The 24,703-nt window shown below is 35.9% G+C and overlaps 1 protein-coding gene across 1 annotated transcript in view; it reads left to right on the top strand.

Annotated features, from left to right (window-relative positions):
- The window catches only part of LOC127657260 (nesprin-3-like), a 35,532-nt gene extending 12,377 nt beyond the window's left edge, over positions 1–23,155 (top strand). Inside the window, exons 10-18 of the mRNA XM_052145978.1 lie at positions 2,125–2,268; positions 2,595–2,729; positions 3,596–3,757; positions 6,068–6,240; positions 6,748–7,342; positions 9,363–9,521; positions 12,113–12,286; positions 12,609–12,650; positions 20,075–23,155. Of these exons, the coding sequence (XP_052001938.1) occupies positions 2,125–2,268; positions 2,595–2,729; positions 3,596–3,757; positions 6,068–6,240; positions 6,748–7,342; positions 9,363–9,521; positions 12,113–12,286; positions 12,609–12,650; positions 20,075–20,266 (1,776 nt within the window). The 3' untranslated portion in view covers positions 20,267–23,155. The remainder of the gene's footprint in view (positions 1–2,124; positions 2,269–2,594; positions 2,730–3,595; positions 3,758–6,067; positions 6,241–6,747; positions 7,343–9,362; positions 9,522–12,112; positions 12,287–12,608; positions 12,651–20,074) is intronic.
- The last annotated feature ends 1,548 nt before the right edge of the window (positions 23,156–24,703 follow it).

Genomic DNA, 24,703 nt, shown 5'->3' with positions numbered 1-24,703 from the left:
TAGCATGTACTGGAAAGTTACATCCAAAATTGGAAAATAAATTTGTGATGTCAAGGTCTGCTTCAGAATCAAAGAGAGGCTCATTAATTATTTATGCAAAAAAAAAAAAAAGTTAGGCAGGTTATATAGTAATCTTTTAGATTACTATATATATATATATTTTTTTTTTTACTAAGTACCAAATAATGTTATACAAAAAACATGAACTGAGACTAGCAATACTACTCCAACATAAATGCTATTTTTATGTACATTTTTTGTACGGAGTGGTGGTGGTGTAGTGGTCTAAGCACGTAACTGGTAATCTGGTAATCAGAAGGATGCTGGTTCGAGCCCCACAGCCACCACCATTGTGTCCTTGAGCAAGGCACTTAACTCCAGGTTGCTCCGGGGGGATTGTCCCTGTAATAAGTGCACTGTAAGTCGCTTTGGATAAAAGCGTCTGCCAAATGCATAAAATGTAAATGTAAATGTACATTTATTTCATGACAATGTACATTGCAAACTGTACAAGACTGTAAATCCCTCAAATGTGTGAAAGGCCTACCTTTATTTTAAACATTGAGGGTGTTTACATGCATAGCAATATTTACACTGATAGCTGTAAAAAATCTACTTATTAAAAAAATACATATTTTACATAAAATACCATAATCTGCTTTGATGTCAAAATATAAACAGTAGTGCTGTCAGTCAATGACATTTTTTATCGCATAATTGTTTGTAGTTAATCGCGATTAATTGCAGATTTTGAAAGTGCTGAAATTTGACACTATATACTTATTTTCTTGTCAAAATGCATTATTTCAATCTCAGGAAAGAAAACAAAACAATATGTAACAATGTAATGCTTTATTAACATTTTCCAAACAAAGCCTTTCAAAAGAAATGAACATAAACAGCACCAATTTGCGTAAAATTAAATGTTTCCCAAAGTCTAAGTGGGAGTTTGACTAATTGAAAGAACTAGTTTCCCAATAGGTTGCATAATCATTGCAATGGGCATTAAATCTCATCATCCATGATATTAATCTGACTGTGGCTATCCGCTTTGTTACAGCAATCGTGAAGCTGAAGTGTTCATGATTCGTGTCAGTGTCAATGCCTGAGCTTTGAACTCATCTTGAAAAGCCCTTCCAGTCAGTGTAATGACTCCAGGTGGACTCATTACAAAGGTTCCGCCCTTCACACAAGTATTTATGCAGTATTAACAGTAAATGCGTTAATGTGTTAATTCTGACAGCTCTAATAAACAGACATTCACACAATACTTGCGTATATTGAATAAGCCAGTAAGAGTGCTGGTAAAGGTGTTAAAATTCAAATGCAAAATCTGGGTAATGGGCAAAAATCTACCTTTGTTGAACAAATTTTGGTTAAATCGTCTATGATCTTATCCCAATAAAGGAAAGCTGTTTAAGGCTTTGACATGACCACGCACATTGCCGGCTTATTAAAGTTTTTTTTTTTTTTTTTACAAACATTTATAAATATCCATTATTGAGCAAGAGCATAAAATAAAAAAATCAGTGTTAAATCCCTGTCTTTCTGAATCAGTCTGGTAAGCCTACAATGATTTTTTTATTTTGAGCTGTTGGGTCATATTTGGTGCAAAATCTTATACCATAAGGCCAATTTTGGTTGCTTAGGAGACCTGGCTGGAGTCACTCAGCACACCCTGGATTCGAACTCGCGACCCCAGGGGTCAAGTCAGCGTCAATACTCGCTGAGTTACCCAGGCCCCCTAGTAGTGCAGCTTTAAGCATAATCGATGTAAGATTGTACATGTATACGCGCTCATTGTTTTAAGTAAAAAAAGGACCTTGCAATATTGTTTTTTATTAGTTTTTGAATCACTTTTCTATAAGAATATGAATAGTGTGTGAGATATATATATATATATATATATATATATTAGAAATGTCCAAAAATATTGAGAATATCTTTATATTAATTTTTGCATGTAGATTAAACCCCAGGCTATCATACTTTCCATCTGTCCAAAAATAAGTACCCACTCTATCATGCATTGCTGAGACTATAACGTGAATGACTGTCCTCTTAAAAATGTGTAATGTTGTCTTAACTCCCATAACCATGTGCTGTCGCATATGCTCTCCCTAGGGATTGATATCAAAGACAAAGGACTTTTCAGATGCCTATGACTCCATACACAAAAAGCTGACCTCCATAAAGGAGAGGTTCCTCACTGTGGACGGACTCCAACCTGACATTCTAGCCAAGAAAAGCCAGGCAGACCAGCTCAGGGTGAGCAGCACATTCACATAGGTCATATAGCTCTTTCCGAGTTAAAACAAAAAGTTTTGCTTTGCACACAGCCTTGGAATTTCTTTTTACACAGATGTTTTGGTTTTAATCTCTGCATGGGGTATGCTATAAATGTACAGTGACTTTTGATTAAATCGTCTTTCGGCACACATTAAAACAGTCATGTGAATAAATTAGGAAGCTCAAAGTTGTGTCACGCTGAGCTCAATGTGTTTGCACTGGCTGTTCAGTGTGGATTGTCCAGGTGGGAGCAGGAATGGCTTGCTGGTGATAGCTTGAATGTTAAAGAGTGTCTCTCTCTGCAGGTTATTAGGAGAGACTTAGAGGATTGTGAGGCGCATATCATAGCTCTTGAGACGCTGGTGTCATCCAGCCCAACGAACAGGACAAAGTTTGAGCTTCTGTATGCTGACTGGAAACTGCTTTATAAGGCGGTTCGGGTAAGATCCGCTCTAATAAAGGTTCCAATTTGATATCTAAAGGACTCCAAGTTCCACTTGCAATTTCTTAGTTTGTTACATGAATTTAATTGTTCACCCAAAAATGACATTTCTGTCATAATTTGCTCACTCTTATGTTCTGACAAAAAGCAATGGCTCTATATTTTATTTGAAATCTACAGTAGAAAGGAATTTAAGGTTTCATTCTATTCCTTGCACAAAGCTATTTTATGGCTTCGGAAGACTTAGTAATATAGCATACGAGTCGTATGAAGTAGTTTTATGGAGCTTTTGTTGTCATTAAATAGCTTTAATTTTATGGAAAATTGCTTATTCAGAATTACTCTTTTTGTGTTCCACGAAAGAAAGAAAGTCATACAGGTTTGAAAAGATGTGAGGGTCAGCTGATGAAAGAATATGTATTTTTGCGGAACCATTCCTTTTTAAAATTCCATCTCTAATTGATAGAGATGAGAAATTCAGAATGAGAAGGTGGGATGCTTCATATCTTCTTACTAGTCACTTAAAAAATGCCCAGCTTCTCAAGTGATTCTGATTTAATCCTGAAGATCTGTAGAAACCGCAGCAATCACACCCCTGGTTCCATACCTCCTACTGTGTGTTGATCATGATGGCGATGAAGACGATGACTATGAAGGCCTTGATCAAACCCCCCTTAGTTAATTTTTAATGCGCACTTGTGGCCCTTACTTCATTTTTAATGCGCACTTGTGGCCGAGCAGATTTTATTTTTAATTTACTGAAAACAGATAGCGGTCTTGTATTGCACCAAAATCCTTGATGTCTGTTCTGGAGCAATCATGTTTGTATGTATTTACATGTGTATGTATGGGTGTTTCTACCAGATGAAGGTGAATGAAAGTGAGGAGAGCATTGCAGAACATAAGAGTTTCCATGACAACATTCTGAATTTGGAGAAGTGGCTAATGATCATGAGGCAGAAGCTGGAATCATTTTGTGGGTCAGATGGAGAATGGAGCATCGGTAACCGGCAACATGAGGCTGAGGTAACGGCCACAAGCTCTCCTGCCATCTTGATACCGCAACCATTTATACAAATTTACTATGATAACTATAGTTCCCATGCAAATACTGTCAATAAATATTTTTGCCATTCTATTTGGTGATGTTTGTGCCAAAGAAAGATAAAATTCCAGAAAGATTTTAAAAGCTTCTTATTTTGAAGTGCAACAACTAACAGCTGTTTTGGTATCTGATTAATTAAAAAAGTTTTATTTTAGTTTTTATTAATCGGATAAAGAAAAAAATTGACCATCAGCATTTCATAGAAAAATATTTCATATCTTGTCCAATGCTCTTCTTCAAACAATGTGCAAATTGAAGCTTTTAAACCAAAACACAATATACAGTATATGTTCTAACGTCGTGAAATTTAGCGCGCTAATAGTTGCATGTTTAACACTTAAACATTTTTTTTATGCGATTTAATGCAATATCCTTATATACACTTAAGTTTATCTTGCCATTTAAAACTTGTGAATTGAATCTGCCTATTTGATTCTTTTGTTAAAAAAGTCCACTGGAAAATGGCAGAAGATTTAGCCCAACTTTTAATTACACCATGTCAACTGATTTTATGGCATGTTTACGAGGGTTTCTGTTATTTGGTAAATAATTTGTTTATTTTTTGAAGAAAAAATTTACTGTTAAAATGTCCCAAATTCTAAAATTGTCAGACACAATGTCCAGGGACGATATTGACATGAAGCATTAGCCACCCCTTTAGTTGATGCCACAAGTGTGCAGCCTGCGTTATTCCCGCCTCGCATGCCTGGGGCGAATGCTTCTCACTTCAGGATCTCGTTAAAAACAGCTTTGTGTTGCCGTGTTCTGGAGAAGGACACCAGGCTTATGTGCATCTCATGCTGTAGAGAAATGCTGAACACATTTAACTTCATGTCGACATCAAAACGCTTCTGTTCTATGAAGGTAATTAATATTTCAGTTTAATATTTAAGAGAGGAGAGATACCTAGAGGAACGACACTGAGCCATATGAAGAAGCTGTCTATCATGTTATTAAACCAATCAGGTCAGAGTAAACTGGTCAACAAAAACCTAATTTGGATAGTTACAAGAAGAAGGTAGACCCGCCTTCCCCCTTGCACGTCCAAAACTCTTTTCAGTGAGAAATTGTAAAAGTCAAAAGTGTAAGTGGGAAAAAAAAGTCAGAAGAATACACACCAATTTACTTTGTTAAACCAAATTACAGAATCACAACACATGAATTACACTTATGCAAAGCATTTAAGTATTGTTAATATTTTTTCTTATGCTTGCAACTTGATTCACACCTTTACAAAGCGTTCTGTGCTCATGCAGATCATTTAGGCACTTTTTACCTTCATAAAAACAGTCATAAAAATAAAGAGAATGAAATGAGAGAAATTATATGACATAACATAATGATATTTGTTATTTTAAAATTTCTTTGTGAACTAAAAGATATGTGGAAAAATGCAGTTTAGCTTTTTGTATTGACCTTTATTTATTTTATTTTTTTTTTAATTGGATGCTAATTCCATAAAAAAATGTAATGGAAAAGCAGCTATAATGATTGAACATTTATTATTAATTGAACTTGCTTGTGTCCTTATTATATCACTGTTCCTGTACATGTTGGCCAGCACCAACATTTCTTAGTGGAAACGCTGATGTATACATATACTTGTATCATAGATTGATACCTGTAAAAAAAATATATATATATTGTAACACTTATCTGTAAAAACTATACAATAATTAAAATAAATGATGACATACCAATTTCTTGCAAGACTCTGATGCAAAGTATAAATTAAATATATTTATGATTATGTTTTAATGTACCTTGTACCATGATTAATTGCAATTAATCAATAGAACTTTAATAACTATATTAATTTGTTTTTTAAAAACTAATCCATTAACAGCCCTAATATGCACACTATATACTGTGTGCAAAAATGGTGTAAAATATAAATGATATGACAACACAGTCCCAACTAATCGCTAATGCTGTTTATGGTCAACTTTTATTATGCATTTTTATTGATTTTATAGATTGTTGTTGCTGCACTTGTATTTCGTTGGAAGTTATGAATTCCATGGTAAATCTTATAAGGGGAAAAAATCTAAACTCATATCCCTTTCATAAATATCTGGATACTGTAATAACACAAAGTTGAAAAGTCATGTTTTGGCTTTTTTGATTTCACCTAATCTCTCCTCTCTCAGACAGTGTCTGCATATTTGCATTATTTAGCAAATGAAGAAGGTCTTGCACACACCGATCTCTGTATTACTGTTGTCCTCTAGAGGGCGCTAGGAGAGTTTCCACAGAAGGAACTACAGCTTCATCAAACTGAAGCTCAGGGTCAGACTGTGCTGGCTAAGACCTCTGAGGAGGGCAAAGTTCACATCCTGCAAGACCTTAAACGCCTCCGTGAATCCTGGATGTCCCTCCACACGCTTAGTCTCAATCTGTACAGGTTTGAGGAACATGAAAACTTTAGAGGTTGTACTTTCTGTACAACCAATTCACTCGGTAATGCTCATTGCAATTTTTGTTGCTTGCTAAAGGAGCTACAGTGCTACAGTGGCCCCCAAAATATTTGGACACGTAAGCTACACTTAAAAATGTCTGAATTCCATTTCATTTGATGCATTGAACCAGCTGTCCCAATGTTATTTTTAGTGGATGTGTGAAGTAATTTCCCCTCAAGTAACCACAGGTGTAGTTCATCATATTACGATTAGACATGTTTCACTAAATATGACAACCTGAAAGTGTCCAAATTATTTTAAACAATATATGTGAAATACTTTGCTTAAAAGTATCATCTAATGAGATTACTTTTTTTTTTCAGTGTCCAAATATCGGCCACTGTATGTTTACACTATTATTAACAGAAGAAAAAATAGATTGAAGAATGTTTCCTAGTGAACTATGAACTTGTTTTTAATACTCTGTAATATTCACCATATGTTCATATTAGTCTTTTGAATAGACATGCTGTCATCGGGGGGCAAGATTCCCTGACACACACAACTGACTTCCTGGACAGATGGGCAGACGGGCACCATGAGGGATCAGGACATGTAAGATCTTCAGGCTTTGAAGGGGCTGGTGGTCTTGCCACAGGTGTTGAGGTAACAGGACAGCATCGCCATCAGAAGCTTGATGGACGGTTCCACCAAGGATCAGAATCAAGTCATTCAGAGTTGGAGAGGAACATGGAAGCAACTCAACATCAGATTCTAGTAGTGTTCCCTGAAAATATCCGAAGATCAGGAGGTCCAGAGGTCTGGAGAAGGGAGAGGGGTTACCATGACAGCTCCATGTATGATGAGGTGGATGCAGTCACTTCTGGAGGTAACTTTCTCAGGGAGAATGAGACCAGGAGTGGTGGAAGGACTGGAGAATGGGTTGAAGAACACATGGGCGGTTCCGGGATTGAAGATTTGGACATGCAAGGCAAATATGGATTTTTAAGTGGAGCTCACACTGCTGATGCACAGAAAAGGATGCAGCCATCTGCAATCAAACCAAAAGAGACCACGTTGGCTTACGACTCAGTTGGTGACACTCAGGTTAGGACCACTAAAATATGTTATTTTTATTGTGACAGCCAGCATTGGATTGGGAACAGAGAACCGGTCCTTCTTGGGACCTGGTTCAATTTTTAAGAAAAATAGCGCACCATGTGATTTTCATCACTTTCAGTTCTGTTAACGTTTCTTTTTTTTTATTATTATTATTTTGGAATGCCCAATTCTCACTCCTCGTGGTGGTGCGGTACCCTCAATGGGTAGTCTTCAGACTACCCATTGAGGGTAGTCTGATTCCCAAACTAATGACTCTTATGAGCAAAATATATCATGCTACTTTTCAAACAAATTGTTTTAATAACTGAAATGCAAGTCATTCTTTTCACCTTGTCCAACTTGTGAGCATCAAATCAGAGTAATTACTAATTGCTTGTTTATATGACAAAGTGTAGAAGATATGAGTTTTAATTGTAATTAGTGGTATTTTATAAACTAATGAATAAAATATCTTCATTAAAAACTCTTCTTTAGCAAGAATCTGTTTTAATTTAATCTGAAAAGATCATCATTTGGTAACTGATGAGGCCAATAAATCCAATGAGAATTGCATTTAATATTTACAAATATTTCTTCCTTCAAATTGCTAAAAGAAGTGTTTCTGGAATCGTTTAGGAAACGTAATCATTAACAGGAATCGGAATTGGTGAATTCCATACGATTTCCATCACTAGTCTGCATTAGGGTTGGGCGATATACTGATTATTCCCAATATACTGTATTTGCTGAAAATGTAAATACAAATAATATTTTTAAGGAGTAATCTACAATCACATTTTAACCACACTGGTTTGAAACGATATGTGATTTGCAAAGCGATATACAAATAAAAATTGACTGGCAATAAAATATTAAACAACATTGTGAATATTGCGATTATATTTGTACATACTTTTTATTTGGCCATTACTGTACATTTCCTAAAAAGATTGTTTTTAGACAAATTTTCCATAACCCTTTTTGTTTTGCTATTTTTGCGAGGGAGATGGTATCTCTGAGTCAACTTTAAGTAGCAAAATGCCGTTATGATTACATTTTCGTGAACATGTAAAATGTTTTAGTTAGACATTCATAGGTAAATATTGCTGTAAATACTATGTATTGTTATAGTCGTGCATATACATTAAAATAATTCAATAACTTTCTTTCTTGTGCTCATTTAGTGAAAAACAATGTACAAGACTGAATTATTTTTAACAATATTCTTACTGTATGTTATATCTCATTTTTACTATATTTGACATCTTGCTATAAATAATTTAACTGTAATTGGCTACAATGTCTGTTAGGTCATAATTTAAAATTCTTTATATCTCTGAAGACTTGTCATATGGCGTGACACTTGCAAACACATCTGTAATTGTGCTTTGTTTTGTTTGGCTTACTAGGCTTTTTAATGTAGTTTTAGTCAATGAAAACTGTTGACATATTAGTCATATTTTAGTAACATTTAGTCATATTGACATTTTAGTCACTGAACACTGTAAACATTTCAACCATAAAATGCATATCCAAAACCTATATATATATATATATATACATTCATACACACGCATTTTATTGTTGTTGTGTTATTTTTCACATAAGAATGAACTTATCATGATGATCTCATGATGATGACATTGCGAGCTGCAGACAGTCGGGGTGAGAGACGAGCGTCTCCGTGTTAAGAGTGCACATCAGCTGGCGGAACTTTAAATCTCTCCCGGTCTCGACTCCCGCTCACATTGGGTCTCTTCCGCGACTGGTTGAACAGTCGACCGCACAGAGAATGACAGTTTTGGAGTTTGGGTTTATTTACATGGCATGCTCCCATATTATATGAACTTTAATTAAGGATTAAATAAAGATTTCAGAGCAAATACATTATTTCTGCATATTGTCACAAGATATCAAGATAGAATTTTAAGCTATATCACCCAGTTCCCATTGAGCAAATGAAGCAATACCTCACCTGTGTAGACTCGTACACAGACAGATGAATGTCTCGTCTTTTATTTTATAGATGGGCTCTCAGGGGCCCTTGCATCATGCTGACACGGGGGCCTTGTGGAGAGAATTTGATGAGTGGCTTCACAAAGAAAATTACAAACTCACAGGAATTCTGAACAACCAAAGGGCCCTGAGCGCCAAAGAACTGAGGATAAGACAGAATACACTCAAGGTTGGTGGTGTTTGTTATATTTTTTTGCTTCCTTTTTTCTGCTTTTGATTCAACTTTCATGTAGGATAAAATAGTGCTTGAGTAAAAAAAACAATCTTGTGAGAAAGCTTTGATATCTTATTTAACAGCGCATGGTTTGATGTTTTACTTTGGTCATAGTATGCGCCCTAATGTTCACTAGATAAAGTTACATATCAGTGACATTCTAGTATAAAGTCTGCTGTATATACGTTTAAATATATGTGATTTTACCTGTAGTTCTGCGATTATTTACTAAGGGACAGCTTTAAAAGTTAAACATGCTCAGGTTTCACTTCAGGCTCTGAAAAATGCAAGCTTCACTTCAAGCTACCAGTCAGCTGTCATATCAGATGGAAGTTTAGCTGACAGCCAACTGTCATATACCTTGTTTTTGTTCACAGTTGTTGCTCAGAATTAGAATAATTCTTGAAAACCTTTCACAGACGGGCTTCATGTTATGATTTTTATGCTTCTTTCTAATACTTTACAGCTGACAACATGCCCAGATAATTTGGTTAATAATTTGACCTGCCTGTTTGCAAATGGAAACTGCCACTTATCCAGTAATTTTGGATTTAAAATAATTAGTTTATGAGAAAGGCTGTCATGCCAAGTCTAATGTCATGTTTTTCCAAACTCGTATGACTTTCTTCCATTGAACAAAAATTGTCCTCTTTCCATATAATTTACAATATAAAATAAGAGATGCCTGCAGGGGTTGTCAAGCTTTGTATTCTTATAGCATATAAATATATTAAAGCTATATAACACAAGCAATTATGCTGTTTTGGCCCAACATCAGCACTGCTATGATGTGCGTGCGTGTGTGCGTACTCCGGTAGGTAAGCACCTTGAGTATGTGTGATTACTTAGCCTGTTATGCCTCTCAGCTGTGATAAGCCTTATTGCTGAAGTTGTTAGTTTAACTGTGTTTCCCAGCTGTAGTCTAGTAGTAATCTGAGCGATTATGGAGTGAGAGGCAATTGCTGATGTCTTCAAAGAAGCCGCTCGTTGACTGGCAGCACTGATTCAAATGAACTTGCACATAAGTTAACATACAAAATGGTCTTTGTCGCCACCTGCTGGCTAAATTCTTTAATGTCACAGGGATAAATTCCATACCTGGGAGCTCTTTTACACATCTGTGCTGAGAATGCCGCAAACACAAGTGGAATGATATAAACCGTAAAGTGTCTGAGTACTGCTGTAGCACTCATGGAACGTCTGTCATCCAAACAGATTCGATGACTGGAACTAAATGTTGTATGTAAAAAATATAGCACACAATTCATATGGACCACTTTTATGGTGCTTTTCAATCATTTTTGAAGCTTGTCAACTCGACCGATCGTGGATTTTACCGATATGAAAACTAAGTTGGTTAGTACCTGACAATAACATTAATCAACCAATATTTTTTAAAATTGATACTTAATGAAATTTTTTTGAAAAAAGTAAAATAGTGCTGAACTTTATTACAAAAATAAACAGTACTGACTGAACCATGAAAATGTATTGTACTTTTAAATGAAATAAATATGAATATATATGAACTATTCAAATATAATTTTAGAAATTTTCCTTAGTCCACAAGAGGGCGCAATATATACATAAACCATTCAGCACTGTTATATTATTGCATAGAACATTCCTATCCTGGCTGTTAAGAGCATTTCATTTTCATCTAATGTGCATAAAATAAATAAATGAAAAGTTTTAGTCAGTCCATATTCTCAAATGTTAAGTCAAAAGTAAAATGAAAAGTTTTCCTTTACTATGCTTCAATAGACAGTTCATATGGTGTCACTGATTACTACTCCAGACTCTTCATAAGCTTCATAATAACAGTGAAATACCACATTTTTTTTAATTCAGAACAGTTGTATCTAGAGGAGCAGTATTCCCAGATAGCAGTGGTATTTGGCTGAACTTGGTGGTGAAGTGGCTCAGACTATGAGCCCAGGCCAGGGGCTGTTCAAACAGACAGTCCACAACAGACTGAAACCGAACGCGAGGCTCTCCGGAGACACACATTTCCAAGTTGAACATCTTTCCTGATAAAGAGTTTAAAAACACTCACTGTTTAATCTGAGAAACGCTTATAAGAGAGCAAGACACAACAGCCAAAGACCTCCACCAACTGTAAGGGGCTGTTTACACTGAATGCTTTTGTTTTTCTTGTGCTAGATGAATGTCTGTTTCCCTTTGTTTTTGTTTATTCAGAGTCTTGTGTAGGAGCACTGATTTTTTTTAGATGATGTGTCTAATTAAAACTTTAAAAACCGGGCGCAACAGGGAAACTATTGGTGTGGATTTTTGTCGATAACCGTTAGTTCCGGAAATCTGTTAATGGTGCCGATTAATCGGCAAAACCAATATATCGGCCGACCTCTATTGTCAACCCCAGTAACCATTTGCTTTCATCGTATGGAAAAGAACAGCTTAAACATTCTGCTAAACATTTCCTTTTTTGCTCAATGGAAGAAAAATTATCGTTTGGTTATCAGTCCAGACTTTTAACCACCCCACCACCCCCTGCCAGTCGGACTCTGTCTATGATTTGTGTGTAGGGTTTACGTGCCAATGTCACCTGGGGTCAGACACAATTCCATAAGTTGATGGCTGCTCGGCAGAATAATCCAGCAGAACAGGATGTGGAACAAGAGGAGTTGCGATATCGCTGGATGTTATACAAGTCCAAACTGAAAGAGGCTGGAGACCTCAGAGGTCTTTTGAAACGCAAGGTACAAAAATAAGCTGTTTTTGTTTTATTCCACTAACTGTAAAGTTTTCATAATTTATTACTGAACTTCCTCTCAGGAATCAATTAAGTATATACTGTATATTTATTTTTGTACTTTATATTTTTTCTATGATGCATCAATTATTATTATTATTTTAAACCTGAAGCCACCATGAATTCTAGGAATGTGTCATGTACCATGTTAAATTATTCTTCCATTATCAAGTAAAATTCTTGGTGTATTTACATGTACCCACCACAAGAGAGTAGCAGTGTGTTTCTAGTCAGATTCAACTAAATGATCCAAATAATTTTTATTTCAGGGTGTCACTGGACAAGGGGAGGAGCATGTGCGAGCTGGAAAGGTACTTTTTAATCTCTGAGCATACAGTAGGCCTTAGTGCTGATAATGGGTTTTGCAAAGTTGTTAGAACATTGTCACATTTCAAAGAGGTTTTAAAAAAACGTGTTCTGATCTTACAGTGAAATATGGTGTATGTTTTGAGGACACAACTAGAAATGTTACTGCCTGAGTCATTTCTTAATTTATGTCAACATTTCAAAATATTAAAGTGAGAGTTTTGTAAATGAAACCATTAATAAGATTCATGTACCTATTCAACTCCATACGAGCTGTCAATAGCAGGCTTCAGTGAACAGCATCCAATAGAACATTTAGTCCAACAGTGTACACATTTTGATATATTCTCTTATTTACTTAATTAAGAATGATTATTAATGTCAATTTTCCACTAAATTATGCGATATGATCCGCTGACATGCTGTAATTCTTTCATAAGTTAATTTCCAAACCTCCACGAAGCTAAAAGGCGCACAAATTCATTTATCTGTCCCCCCCATCCCATACTATAGTAGGATAAATTACGTATTAAGGATAAAAAGAATCAGTTGACTGCTGAAACTTATTGTAAATAAATAGAGGATTACAAAAATATATGGTTTGTCTATTATTTCAATGCAGTCTCTGGTATTTGTAAAAGATTATTGACAGTTCTGTAGCTGTAATTGCAAAAGATATATACACTTGCTATCATCTTCATCTGCCAATAATCTGCTTTCTGTCTCAATGTATGATTGGAATCCACATGAGATCATTAAAACACACTGCTATAACATTTTTGATTGGAAGTTAAATATATGCTCAAGATATTGTTTATTTTATAATGTTTACTATGCTAATGGCTAATTATATTTGCGGCCAGAATCACAAGACATAGTCTTGGAAAATTATTCATATAACTAACAATTTTAAAGTTATCATCCTTAAATTTGAAATGGAACATTATCAGACTTGTGGCTTCCTTCCATTATGTTTCAATGCATCAACAATATCAGTGTCATATATTATTTCTTATAAATATTTATGGGTAAAAATCTGATTAATTTACAATAAATGTGAGCTTTTCTAGCTATTTCTTTTTTCATAAATTTTATTGATTTTTACTTTTTAACAACAAACTTCCAAGTGTCGCCTTTCAAAAGAGACCAAGATTATGCCTGTAATACAATGTGGGGATAAACTACAGCCATTGTATTTTGAGTATATCCTTTTAGGTTTGTGCTCAAAACAAGGGGGCGCACGTTAACAGGTTATAGAAAGGTAATTGGTCCACTGTATATCTCTGGGGAGCATGTTAATCTGTGTGAGTAATTTCAAAATTTTCTTTGGATTCACACCTCGTCTTAACAGCTCTCTTCCCACTCTGCCAGTCTCTGGCCATCTGTTCATGAGAGGTCACATCTGCATGAGAAAAACTGAGAAGAGACGCAGGTGCCCTGCTGCTTGTAGACAGTATAAATAGCTGTGCTGAGTTTGTCTTTGTTATTTACATAAGCAGATATCAGTAGAGGGGAAATATACATTTTGTTTTACACATGTAGCATTACCGTCCAATTATCAAGACCACTTACATAGACACTATGGTTCAAACAGTTTTACAAAACCTCTCTGAATGAACTCTACATTTTTTTTAAATCAGAAAACCTTTATTAATTTTGAGGCATTAAGTCTTAAAATTATTTAGTCTTTTAAGTCTTTTAAAATTCTGAATGTTCCATTTCCATTCCCTAAAGTGTCTGAAATAAACATTGATTCAGGGACATTTTTCCCTTTATGAGAGCGTATTTTTTCTAACCACAAAAAACTGTCAAGCTTTTATGTCAAATACTTTTTCACTAACACATTTACATATAAATAATTAAATTGAGAATTTATGACCTATAACTCAATAAAGCTAAATAAATATAAACAAAAAGGTTTTATGCCATAAAATGTATAACTAGACCAATAATAGAATATTAAGATATACCCACACTGAGAACTTTATTAGGAACACTATGGTCCTAATAAAGTGCCCGATTTGGTCTTCTGTAGTTGTAGCCCATCTGCCTCAAGGTTCGACCTGTTGTGCGTTCTGAGATGCTATTCTGCCCACTACAGTTGCTCACAGATTTATCTGTGTTAACTTAGCCTTTCTGTCAGTCTGGCCAGTCTCCGTTGACATCAACAATTTCTGTCCACAGAACTGACACTCACTTGATGTTTTTTTAATTTTTGACACCAATCTTAGTACACTCTAGAGCATGTTGAGCATAAAAATCCCAGGAGATCAGCAGTTACAAAAATACTCAAACTAGCCTGTCCCCCTTAATATATGAACCAGATTCCCTGAGTGTTCATGAGGTGTGGCATAGTGGTTAAAGACATGGACCCGCTAACTTTCAGTTTGAACCCCATCACTGGCAAGTCCATTGCGCAAAGAACTTAACCTCAGGTTTGCTTCTGTGTTTGGCCCTGTGATTAGTGTAGTATAAGCACACTTTAAATCGTCTACTTAATGGCTGGTTGTTTACTGGGGATTCCAGAAGTATTTTTGTTGTTGTTTTTTGCCATGGCAGTAGTTTAAAGGTGCTCATTAGTGCATCATAAACTCAAATAAGAATGAGGGTTGCTCACCTGGTCTGAGCGTCTGTGGTTACCATCACCACCTTCTGCTGTCTCAGTGACCTGTCATTATCATGCAGGGAAAATATAGACACTTTACACACTAACATTGTCTCAGATCGTCTCTGTCACTGACCAAATCATCTTAATATGAAGATGAGACTTCAAAGGATTAAAGCTTTTAAAAAGGCAATTTCTCTATAACTCTAATCATAGGCAGTTAAATTATTACGGAATCTGTAATTATTTGTAGTGATCAATTCTACTGTATGTAGGGTCAGATTGAAGATTAGAATTATAAAGCCAGAATGATATAATGGCCCCATAGAGTACTTTAGCCACACTTAAAAAAAATTAAAAGCTGGCTAGAAGTAATAACAAAAAATTACTGTGGGAAGAATTTTTAGCATCAATTGTTTTCAAATGCTACTTGGTTTGATATATTATTAGTGATTAAAGATGCACTCAACTATTCCTGGGAAACACTGTTGATATTTGAACTCAACTGACAAAACAAACACACCTCATCAGTGCTACTTTGGAAGATCAGCCCCCCTCCCAAAATCGGTAAGATGCTGTTGCTAAGATAACTTGCAGAGAAGTCGAGGCGGTTTAACACACCGGCTCCAGACACTCACAACTCCCCTGTTACTAAATCTAACATCACAACAACAGCTTATATGGGTTCTGTGAAACATAGCAAGATTTATGTTACCCACCTATCGAGAAGAAAAAGAGCAACTTCTGCATCCGTCTTGAAGCATTTTACCTCTCTGAGGTCTCCACTGCTGAAAAGCCTTGCCGATGTTGATATGGCTCCTAGGCCTCGATTTATCATAATCCTTCTTTTTTTAGTTTATATTCATCTGACCTTTTTCTCTTAGTTTGTTTCTCAGCCATTTGTCCTCCTTGGAGTTTAGAAAGTTTGCATCAGCCAGATTTTCCATTGTTTTTCTAATAACTTTCCCTCTCCTTCTGCCCCCACTCCCATACTGTGCACGCACAATAAACACCTCCTGTTGATGTTTGGCTGGAGTTGTGTTCTATGGATCGGTCCTATCCACTTTGTTTTTGTCCCATTTACAGAGCCAAGGCTGTGTACAAATACTTGATTTTTTTCAGCCCACCCACAGAACAGAGAGCTAGCAGACTGTGAGGAGATATTTGCCGAATTTGACAATGGCTGAGTGCACATTTAAAATGATTGGTTTGGACCAATTGATTGCATTTTATCTATGAATACATAATTTTCCTGTACATCGTGGGATGAGCATTACTGTAATTACCACCACTGCAATTACCTGTCATTTCAATTGCATTATCCTGAATAGAGCTTGGCAGAAAAAAGAGTTGAAAGAAGTTTTTGCTTTTCATCCACCTACTTATCCTCCTACTCCATTTCACTCAATTTTACACTCACATTTTCTCTCTCAACACCCATAAAAAGAGCTCCCATGTTTCTCAGCATCATTACAGAGGCGTTAAATAGAAAGGGATGTACTAAGTTCAGCATCCCCTATGCTCAGAGCGATGGCTGTGGGTGGACACTTACTCAGATTTTTCCACTGGAGCTTGAACACCTTCATGTTTTTCCATGCATTTTTTCTTTTTTCAGATGTACAGTATATTTGTCTGAATTAGTTTTTTCTTTTTCATTTGTTTGAGTCATTGGAACATGATGTAATATTTTTGCTAATGAATGAGGGATTGGTGAAGTGTTTAAGCATCAAGTCAAAAAGCAGTATCTACATTTTTATTTTTTATCTTTTTTTATCTTGTGACTTTGAGGAATTATACACTCACTGAGCATTTTGTTTGGAACACCTGTGTATTCATGCAATTATCTTGTCAGCCAATTGTTTGGCAGCATTCCAAAGCATAAAATCATGCAGATATGGATCAGGATCTTCAGTTAATGTTCACATCAATCATTACATTGGGAAAAAATATGTGATCTCAATGATTTAGACCATAGTATGATTGTTGGTGCCAGACAGGCTGGTTTGAGTATTTCTGTAACTGCTGATCTCCTTGGAGTTTCACACACAATAGTCTCTAGCGTTTATTAAGAATGGTGCCAAAAACTAAAAACATCCAGTGTGCAGCAGTTCTGCGGACTGAAACGCCTTGTTATTGAGAGGGGTCAACGGAGAATGGCCAGACTGGTTTGAGCTGACAGAAAGGCTATGGTAACACAGAAAACCATTCTGTAATGTAGTGAGCAGAATAGCATCTCAGAATGCACAACACGTCAAACTTTGAGGAAGATTGGCTACAACAGCAGAAGACCACATCAGGCACTTTTTTAGAACCATAGTGTTCCTAATAAAGTGTTCAGCGAGTGCTGGATTTTTACATTTTCGTAAGAAACTTTGGAGTGCAAACTCGCTGCTAGTTGCCAGGGCATTATGTGGTTGCTAAGGTGTAAGGAGTGTTTTTTTCAATGCGTTGCTAGGTGGATGCTTGCTTACCCAATCAAATAAACCTGTCCCCAGTTCTCTAAAATGTTGTTCCTAGAAATGTCTTGAATACCTCCTTCAATATTTATTGGACTTGTTTTGTACTAGATACTACGAAATGTGAATTACTTTAATCTACATAGAAATACATGTTTGACCAACAATATTCCTCCAAATGTTGTCCCAACCAGCCTAAAAATGTTGTCTGAATGAAAAATCTCATGTACATTTGCTGATTTGCAAGTTCCCAGCATGCATTGCAACATTAATACATTATGTGGTTAGTTTTTTGCTGTTTATTGGCATCTTTATGCTGTTATTGTTGTTTTTGTTGCCACTTATTCAATGGTTGTGTGGTGATGTTAGGAGCTCATCTTTTTTTTGTGTGTGTGTAAAGGGTTGAGTTCTATTACGTTTCTGTCAAATAATTGTGTACGTACTTTCTTGCTTTGCAAAGATATTCTTCTCTTCAGAGGCAAAGATTGCCGTTAACCTCATGTAAAAATAGTTGAAATGGTGACAAAATGAAAGTTCTTGCCTTACGAATTGATAGTTGGTTGAACAAGAAATTGGTAGTTCTCTCAATAATTCTTTAATTTAGAGAACAAACTCATTTACACTAACTAAACAAAGCAATGTTACTGAGGACAATTAAGTTGTTGAGAGAACTAAAGTCTTACTGCATCATGCTGCCTTGATTTTATTTTTACTTTGCTCAACAATAGAGCTGACACTCTGGTCCAGAATTAAAAATCCCATAAATTTTTTCATAGACTAATTGATTTTCAACAATAACTTATAAACCTTTTAAGACAGACCTACCTTGAGCTCCAAGGTTGTTCATCGATGGCATATGCTTCCGTTGAGGCCATCCATCTGCATTATTTCAACTTCTTTGTTTAAAGATCATGTTTGATAGCGGAAATCATGGTAAACAACTACATTTCCCATGGTCCAGCAGAGAAAGCTTTACCAATCAGAGAACTGCAGCCAACCAAGACGGCAAAGCATGCCTCTGTGCAAATGCATGATCCCATGATGCACTGTGAATGATGTAATCAAGTTGGTGTCCCTTCACCCTTAAACTACTTATCTATTTGTACATATCTAAATATTTTGCAATAAATAAAAAATACTTCTAGAACCGACACAGCTGGAAAAATTGGGCGGGCACTGTTGCGCTCTATTCTATTTTTACAGTGCTGTTTTATCAGCCAGGAGAACATAAGTTTATTCGCTTTGAAAAGTACTAACACTGTAAGAATGCTTCCTTAACGGGCATTCATATTTCGATTTGCTGCAACAAAGGGACCAGAAATCATTCATTTTCAGTGAGAATCTGGGATTTTAGGTGACACAAATGATGGTGACCATTTGCAACAGGAAAAGATTTAGCAGTTTTACTTTATTCAAATGAGCAACAATGTGATGCTGCGACTACAAATGGGAGTCACAAAACTCTATATTGAGTAATAACACATGCTAGCAACTAACAGTACATTAACTTGGTGACCTCGAGATATTAAATTGCTGTCAGTGTGAATGCACCAATAGGGCCGTTTACACCAAACACAATTTTGCACTAAAAAGATAGATGCAGCATAACAAATAGAACGTAACACAGCGGTCTCGCAACCTTCATCTAAATGATCTCGATATTGATTCTTAAAATCACGAGATTGATCTTTAATGCCAGGGCTGCTTTTTATGTATATATATCATCATTGACCTGTCGATCACAAGACAACAACTGATTGGAAAGGAAAAGAGTAGAAAGAGAAACACAAATAATGAGAATCTTAAAGATCACTTTATATTTCCTTAATATTGATTCAATTGTTTTTATTTGTTTGTTGGTTTTTGTTTCTTCATTCTTTATTACTGACTGTTTACTTGTCTTGATTAATTACTTGAGAACTTGAAACAATGTTTACTTAAATTAGTTAGTTTTGTTGTATCGAAGCTGGCATTGAGAATCATCAAATTGCTTTCATATGTAAGCAAAATGGACATTATAACTTAAATATACCCAATTTATTTAAAATGGAATCAATTAGATAGCTTAAGAATTGGAATTGTATTGATAAATCTGTATCGATACCAGCACTGTCTCAAGGCTCGTTTTTAAATGTTGAAGTTCTTTTTAACTTGGCACAACATCTAAAAAAACGTAGATGCAGCTAGATGCAAAGCAACGGTCAAAGACATCCGTCTTTCCTAGAAAATCTATTGAAAAACAGTGAAGACGTACACACAAGCATGTTCAGAATGAACGGTCCCTTGGAGTGTAGACAGTAAGGCAACACACTACGTTATGGAACAGAGCCATTCAGCATGTCCCTTTATGTGATTGTGTGTTTTGCAGCAGAGCAGTGGTCCCGGGTTCCTGTACCGCGTATGTTGCATGGCTCTTCCTTTCCAGCTCCTGCTATTTGCCCTGCTGCTGTTGGCCTTCCTGTTGCCTATGATGGACGAGGGCACCAGCTGCTCACTGTCCAACAACTTCGCCCGCTCTTTCAACATCATGCTGCGCTTCGATGGACCACCGCCCACTTAAGCATGGACACAATGGGTACTCTGGCTGCATGGTCAAAAAAAAAAAGAAGAAGCTTTTAATAACAGACAGCAATTTGTAGATGTTTAATTAACATAGTTGCTTAAATATTTTTATCATCGTTCCGTTATGTAATTTTTATCATTGTTCTGTTTTATGTGGTTTATTTTTGGTTCTCAGCTGGTTTTAGTGCACTGTAAACACACTGGTGGACCCAGTGTGCGCGTGCGTGTGTGCGCGTGCGTGCGCGCGTGTGTGCGTGCGCGTGTGCGTGCGCGCGTGTGAGTGAGAGTGAGAGTGAGAGTGTGTGTGAGAATGCGTGCTTGCGAGAGAATGGCATTGACACTCACAACCTGCTCTACATGACTCAAGCTATTCAAGTCTCTACTAGCATTTGGAGAAACAAAAGCAGCCTTTAAAAAAAGAGCAAAACTCATTGAAAGAGATCTCTATTCAGGAGCAATCTAAAATCACTTGTGTTGTTTCTAGCTACTCAAGGCAGATAAGGAATTTGTGTCAGATTTCTTATACATTTATAGGGACAGTTCACCCAAAATTGAAAATTATGTTATCACTTACTCACCCTCATGTCATTCCAAACCCGCATGACTTTCTTCTTTGGAACACAAAGAGATGTTAGGCAGAATGTTAAGGACTGAGAAATGAATTCATGCAGGCTTGAAACAATGTGAGTGTGAATAAATGATAACAGATTTGTCATTTGTTGGTGAACTTACCCTTTTTACAGAACTGTGCATGTTTTTGACATACCACTTGTTTTGCTCAGGCTACTCAACAACTAAACTTGTTGTTTGATCGAAGGATTTAACTTATCACTGTGTCCCGGGTATTGATTCTGATGTCATTGACAGACTCTATATAAATGTTCCTAAACTAAGCTCATGCTTTTCATGCATTGGTGGCCTGCCATTTAGAAATGGAAACTGCCTTTTAATATCAACAAAGACATTCCTGTATGTCTTCACCAGAAACAAATCACTCCTTAACATAGGTGCTATGCACATTTGTGTCTCAAATAGACAGAATAGTTATTTTAGATGATTTTGGAAATCAGTATTGCATATTCTCATTGTTTGACTTAACACTCAGTTTTGACATTTGCTTGCTTCTGATCATTGTCATATGTTACTTTAATCGTGTTTTTGTAGTTCATGTAGTATAAATAGCCTTGTTTGGGGTGAATGTCCTTTTTTTTTTTTTTTGGGAGAGAGAGAATTGTTTTGTTTTTTCCAAGCAGTGTCTCAACTGGGAGTTCTAAGAGCCCATTTGTTCTAAAAGCATCAGAGGTCGAGCTCAGCTATTGTATTAGGACCACATACTAAAGGTCATTTTTCCATGAATAGAATACAAATATATATGATTTATATTTGTCCAGAACGATGAAGGCTTTTCTGGCTAAAGCTCTGCCTCTCAGAGTTGGCCAAAATCATAACCTATCTTTGCGTTATTTTAAAGCTTTATGCTTGTAATGTACGACAAATTAATTAGAATCTGGAACAACTTGCATGGCTTTAAGCAATGTAGCTCAGTAGTATTACATACGAGCACCGCTTTTATCCTGTAGCAAAATGGAAATAGTTTTTAGTGCTCTTTTAAAATCTTATTCAGAAATCTCTGCATATCTTAAAACAAAACTGCAATATTAAGATTGTAATTTCTGTTAAAGGAATGGTTAACCCAAAAAGGTTAATTCTTTCATTATTTACTCACGCTTAACTCGATCTCGTATGACTTTCTTTCGTGGATCGCAAGCAAAGATATTTTGATGGAGATATGAGTTTTTTTTGTTCATGCAATGAAAGACAACGTTGTTGAACACTTTCAAGCTTTAAAAAAGACATGAAGGCAGAATAAAGGTAATCTATACAACTCTTGTGGTTTAATCCATGTCTTCTAAAGCTATACGATCAGTTTTGGGTGAGAAACAGACCATGTACACACGCCCTGTGCATATGTCATGCACTAGGAAGTGTAATCAAGCTTCAAATGATGATGACAATGAAAAGGACTTAAGGTTCTGTCTGTTTCGCACCCCAAACCACACTTCAGAAGACATGGATTAAACCACTTGGAGCTTGAAAGTGTTGGTCCCCGTGATATAGTCACATCATACCGCTTTGAAAATATATTTGTGTTCCACAGAAGAACAAAGTATGAGTTTGAGACGACATAAGGCTGAGTATATGATGAGTGAATTTTCATTTTTGAGTGAACTTCTCGTTTAATATGTCATCCACTATATAATGTTAAGTCCAAATTGCAATGTAGTGCACGCACAAAGAAAGGGACTCAACAGAAAATATGCTGCATTCATTAAGTAAACTGTTATGTTGAAGCTTGGCACTTCAATTTATTGCACTGCTATATAGATTGTATTTAATCTCTTTTATGTCAGTGCAAACCCTTTACTGGTATAGATTTCATAAATTATACTGTATGTTACTTAAGACTGCAAATGCTGTACTGGTAAACTGTAAAATGTGGTTAAAAGAATCAGCGCTTATTAGCAATGTATGCTAAAATTTCTAACTAATTTACAGCACTGTGTGCATGGAAAAGAGCTTTTCTCATAGGAAAATTACTATATATTGTACTATCGCAATACTGGACATTATTTTCAGAGATGGCTGACTAAACTGAATGCAAGATGGGTGATGTACAAGCATGTAGAAATTATAGTAATATTTAAAAGTAAAGTAGCTTTTCAATGCATGGAGGATTATTATAAGACAATGTATTAACAAAAAAAAAAGAGTTAAACATGTATTTTATTACCATATTTTGGATGAAACTCTTATATTGTATCTTATATATATATATATATAAGCATATAACCATTATTTTTGTATTTTATCCCAAGCAATAAACATGCAGTGCATTTTCACTATGTGATCTTTTTGTTTATTTAGTTACTATGGACTTTAGATTGAATGTTAGCCAGCAATCATCTTTTAGCTGTTACCGTATCTGTTTGACTGTATGCATACAGCATTAGGCCAAGGCTGAACTGGTTTAGCAAGATGAATGACAATGAATATTGATAATGCAACACAAAACCAGCATGCAGGTGTGAATAAACTTCATGCAGTTGTGCACAGCTATTGGTTCTTTAAAAGCTTAAAGGTTACTTGAGGTTTTGTGTCTGATTTGATTTGTTATGGTTAGTTAGAAACCAGTAGGTATATCAAACTATAGGCCCCCATATATTTTTGTTTCATCAGTTACTAGGTGTTTGAGCTTTAGTTTTGGAAACAGAATAGCTTTTTGTTACAAAATAAAGCAGCGGATTGTTTATTTGCATAGTTTTATCATCATTCCTTGGTTGCCTAAGCGACACGCATGGCTGCTTCTGGTTTACTGCCAGAGTTTCATTTTCTATTTAATTTAGGTCACTCACCAAAGGGAAACTAGATCTAATTGGAGGATATTACACAACACTGTTAAAACAACATATTTGTAAAATAAGTAAGACCACTATTAAACTGCACGGATACCTCTTTTAGTTAAACATATGTCAGATGGTTTCAACCTAGTTGCTGTGGAGTCAGGTCAGGTGTTTGTTTGTCTTCAAGGTGTGTAAAGGTGAACTCTAGCCTGTTTGGTACTGTATTTACCTGTATAAATTTAAAGGGATAGTTCACCCAAATATGAAATTCTGTCATTTACTCATGTGACTTTCTTCGATGGAACACAGGTGAAAATGTTTTTCAAAAAAAGATGCAATGAAAGTGAATAGTGACTGATGCTAAAATTGTACCTAACAGCTCCTTTAGTTTTCCACGGAAGAAAGTAAGTCATACAGGCTTGTAACTGCTTGAGGGTGAGTAATGATGACATAACTTTCACTTTTGGTTGAACTATCCTTTTACTGCTATAGCCCACTCACTGCATGCACATTTGCATGGCCTGATTTATTCAAATAGGAATCCCACAAGAGGGAACGAGCTGGATCTATCAAACATACATGCCCACACGTGCAGCGACGTGCACAACCCACAGATTTCACGCAGCTGTTTCTGTGTTCCATGCATTTCATTACAGACCCAGTCATGTTTGTTTGATGATGCTTAGAAATTCTGGAGAACTGATCCAGATCATGGCACATGGAGTCAAAAGGCACATTTCGAATGAGTAGAAATTTGCCATTCAGGTGAAAGTAATGGGTTTGAATAATACAGTAATCCCTTACCCAGATTAATTTTGTTGGTAAGTATGAAACTCGAGCACAACCTCTGCAGCCCTGATGCAACCTCCACCATTTACAATCTCTCACACACACGCATCAACCAAAAACCAATAAAAAGTACATTTACATCTAAAACAAGGGTGATTTCTTTTAGGAATGTCTTTACCCACCCTGCTGAAAAACAACTTCTTAAACCACCCTAAGATGGTTTGCTGGTCTTAATTGGTCTCAGA

The sequence above is a fragment of the Xyrauchen texanus genome, chromosome 16 (genome assembly GCF_025860055.1).
Source record: "Xyrauchen texanus isolate HMW12.3.18 chromosome 16, RBS_HiC_50CHRs, whole genome shotgun sequence".
Lineage (NCBI taxonomy): Eukaryota > Metazoa > Chordata > Actinopteri > Cypriniformes > Catostomidae > Xyrauchen > Xyrauchen texanus.
The sequence above is the reverse complement of the archived record's forward strand: the minus strand, read 5'-3'. Positions and strand labels throughout refer to the sequence as shown.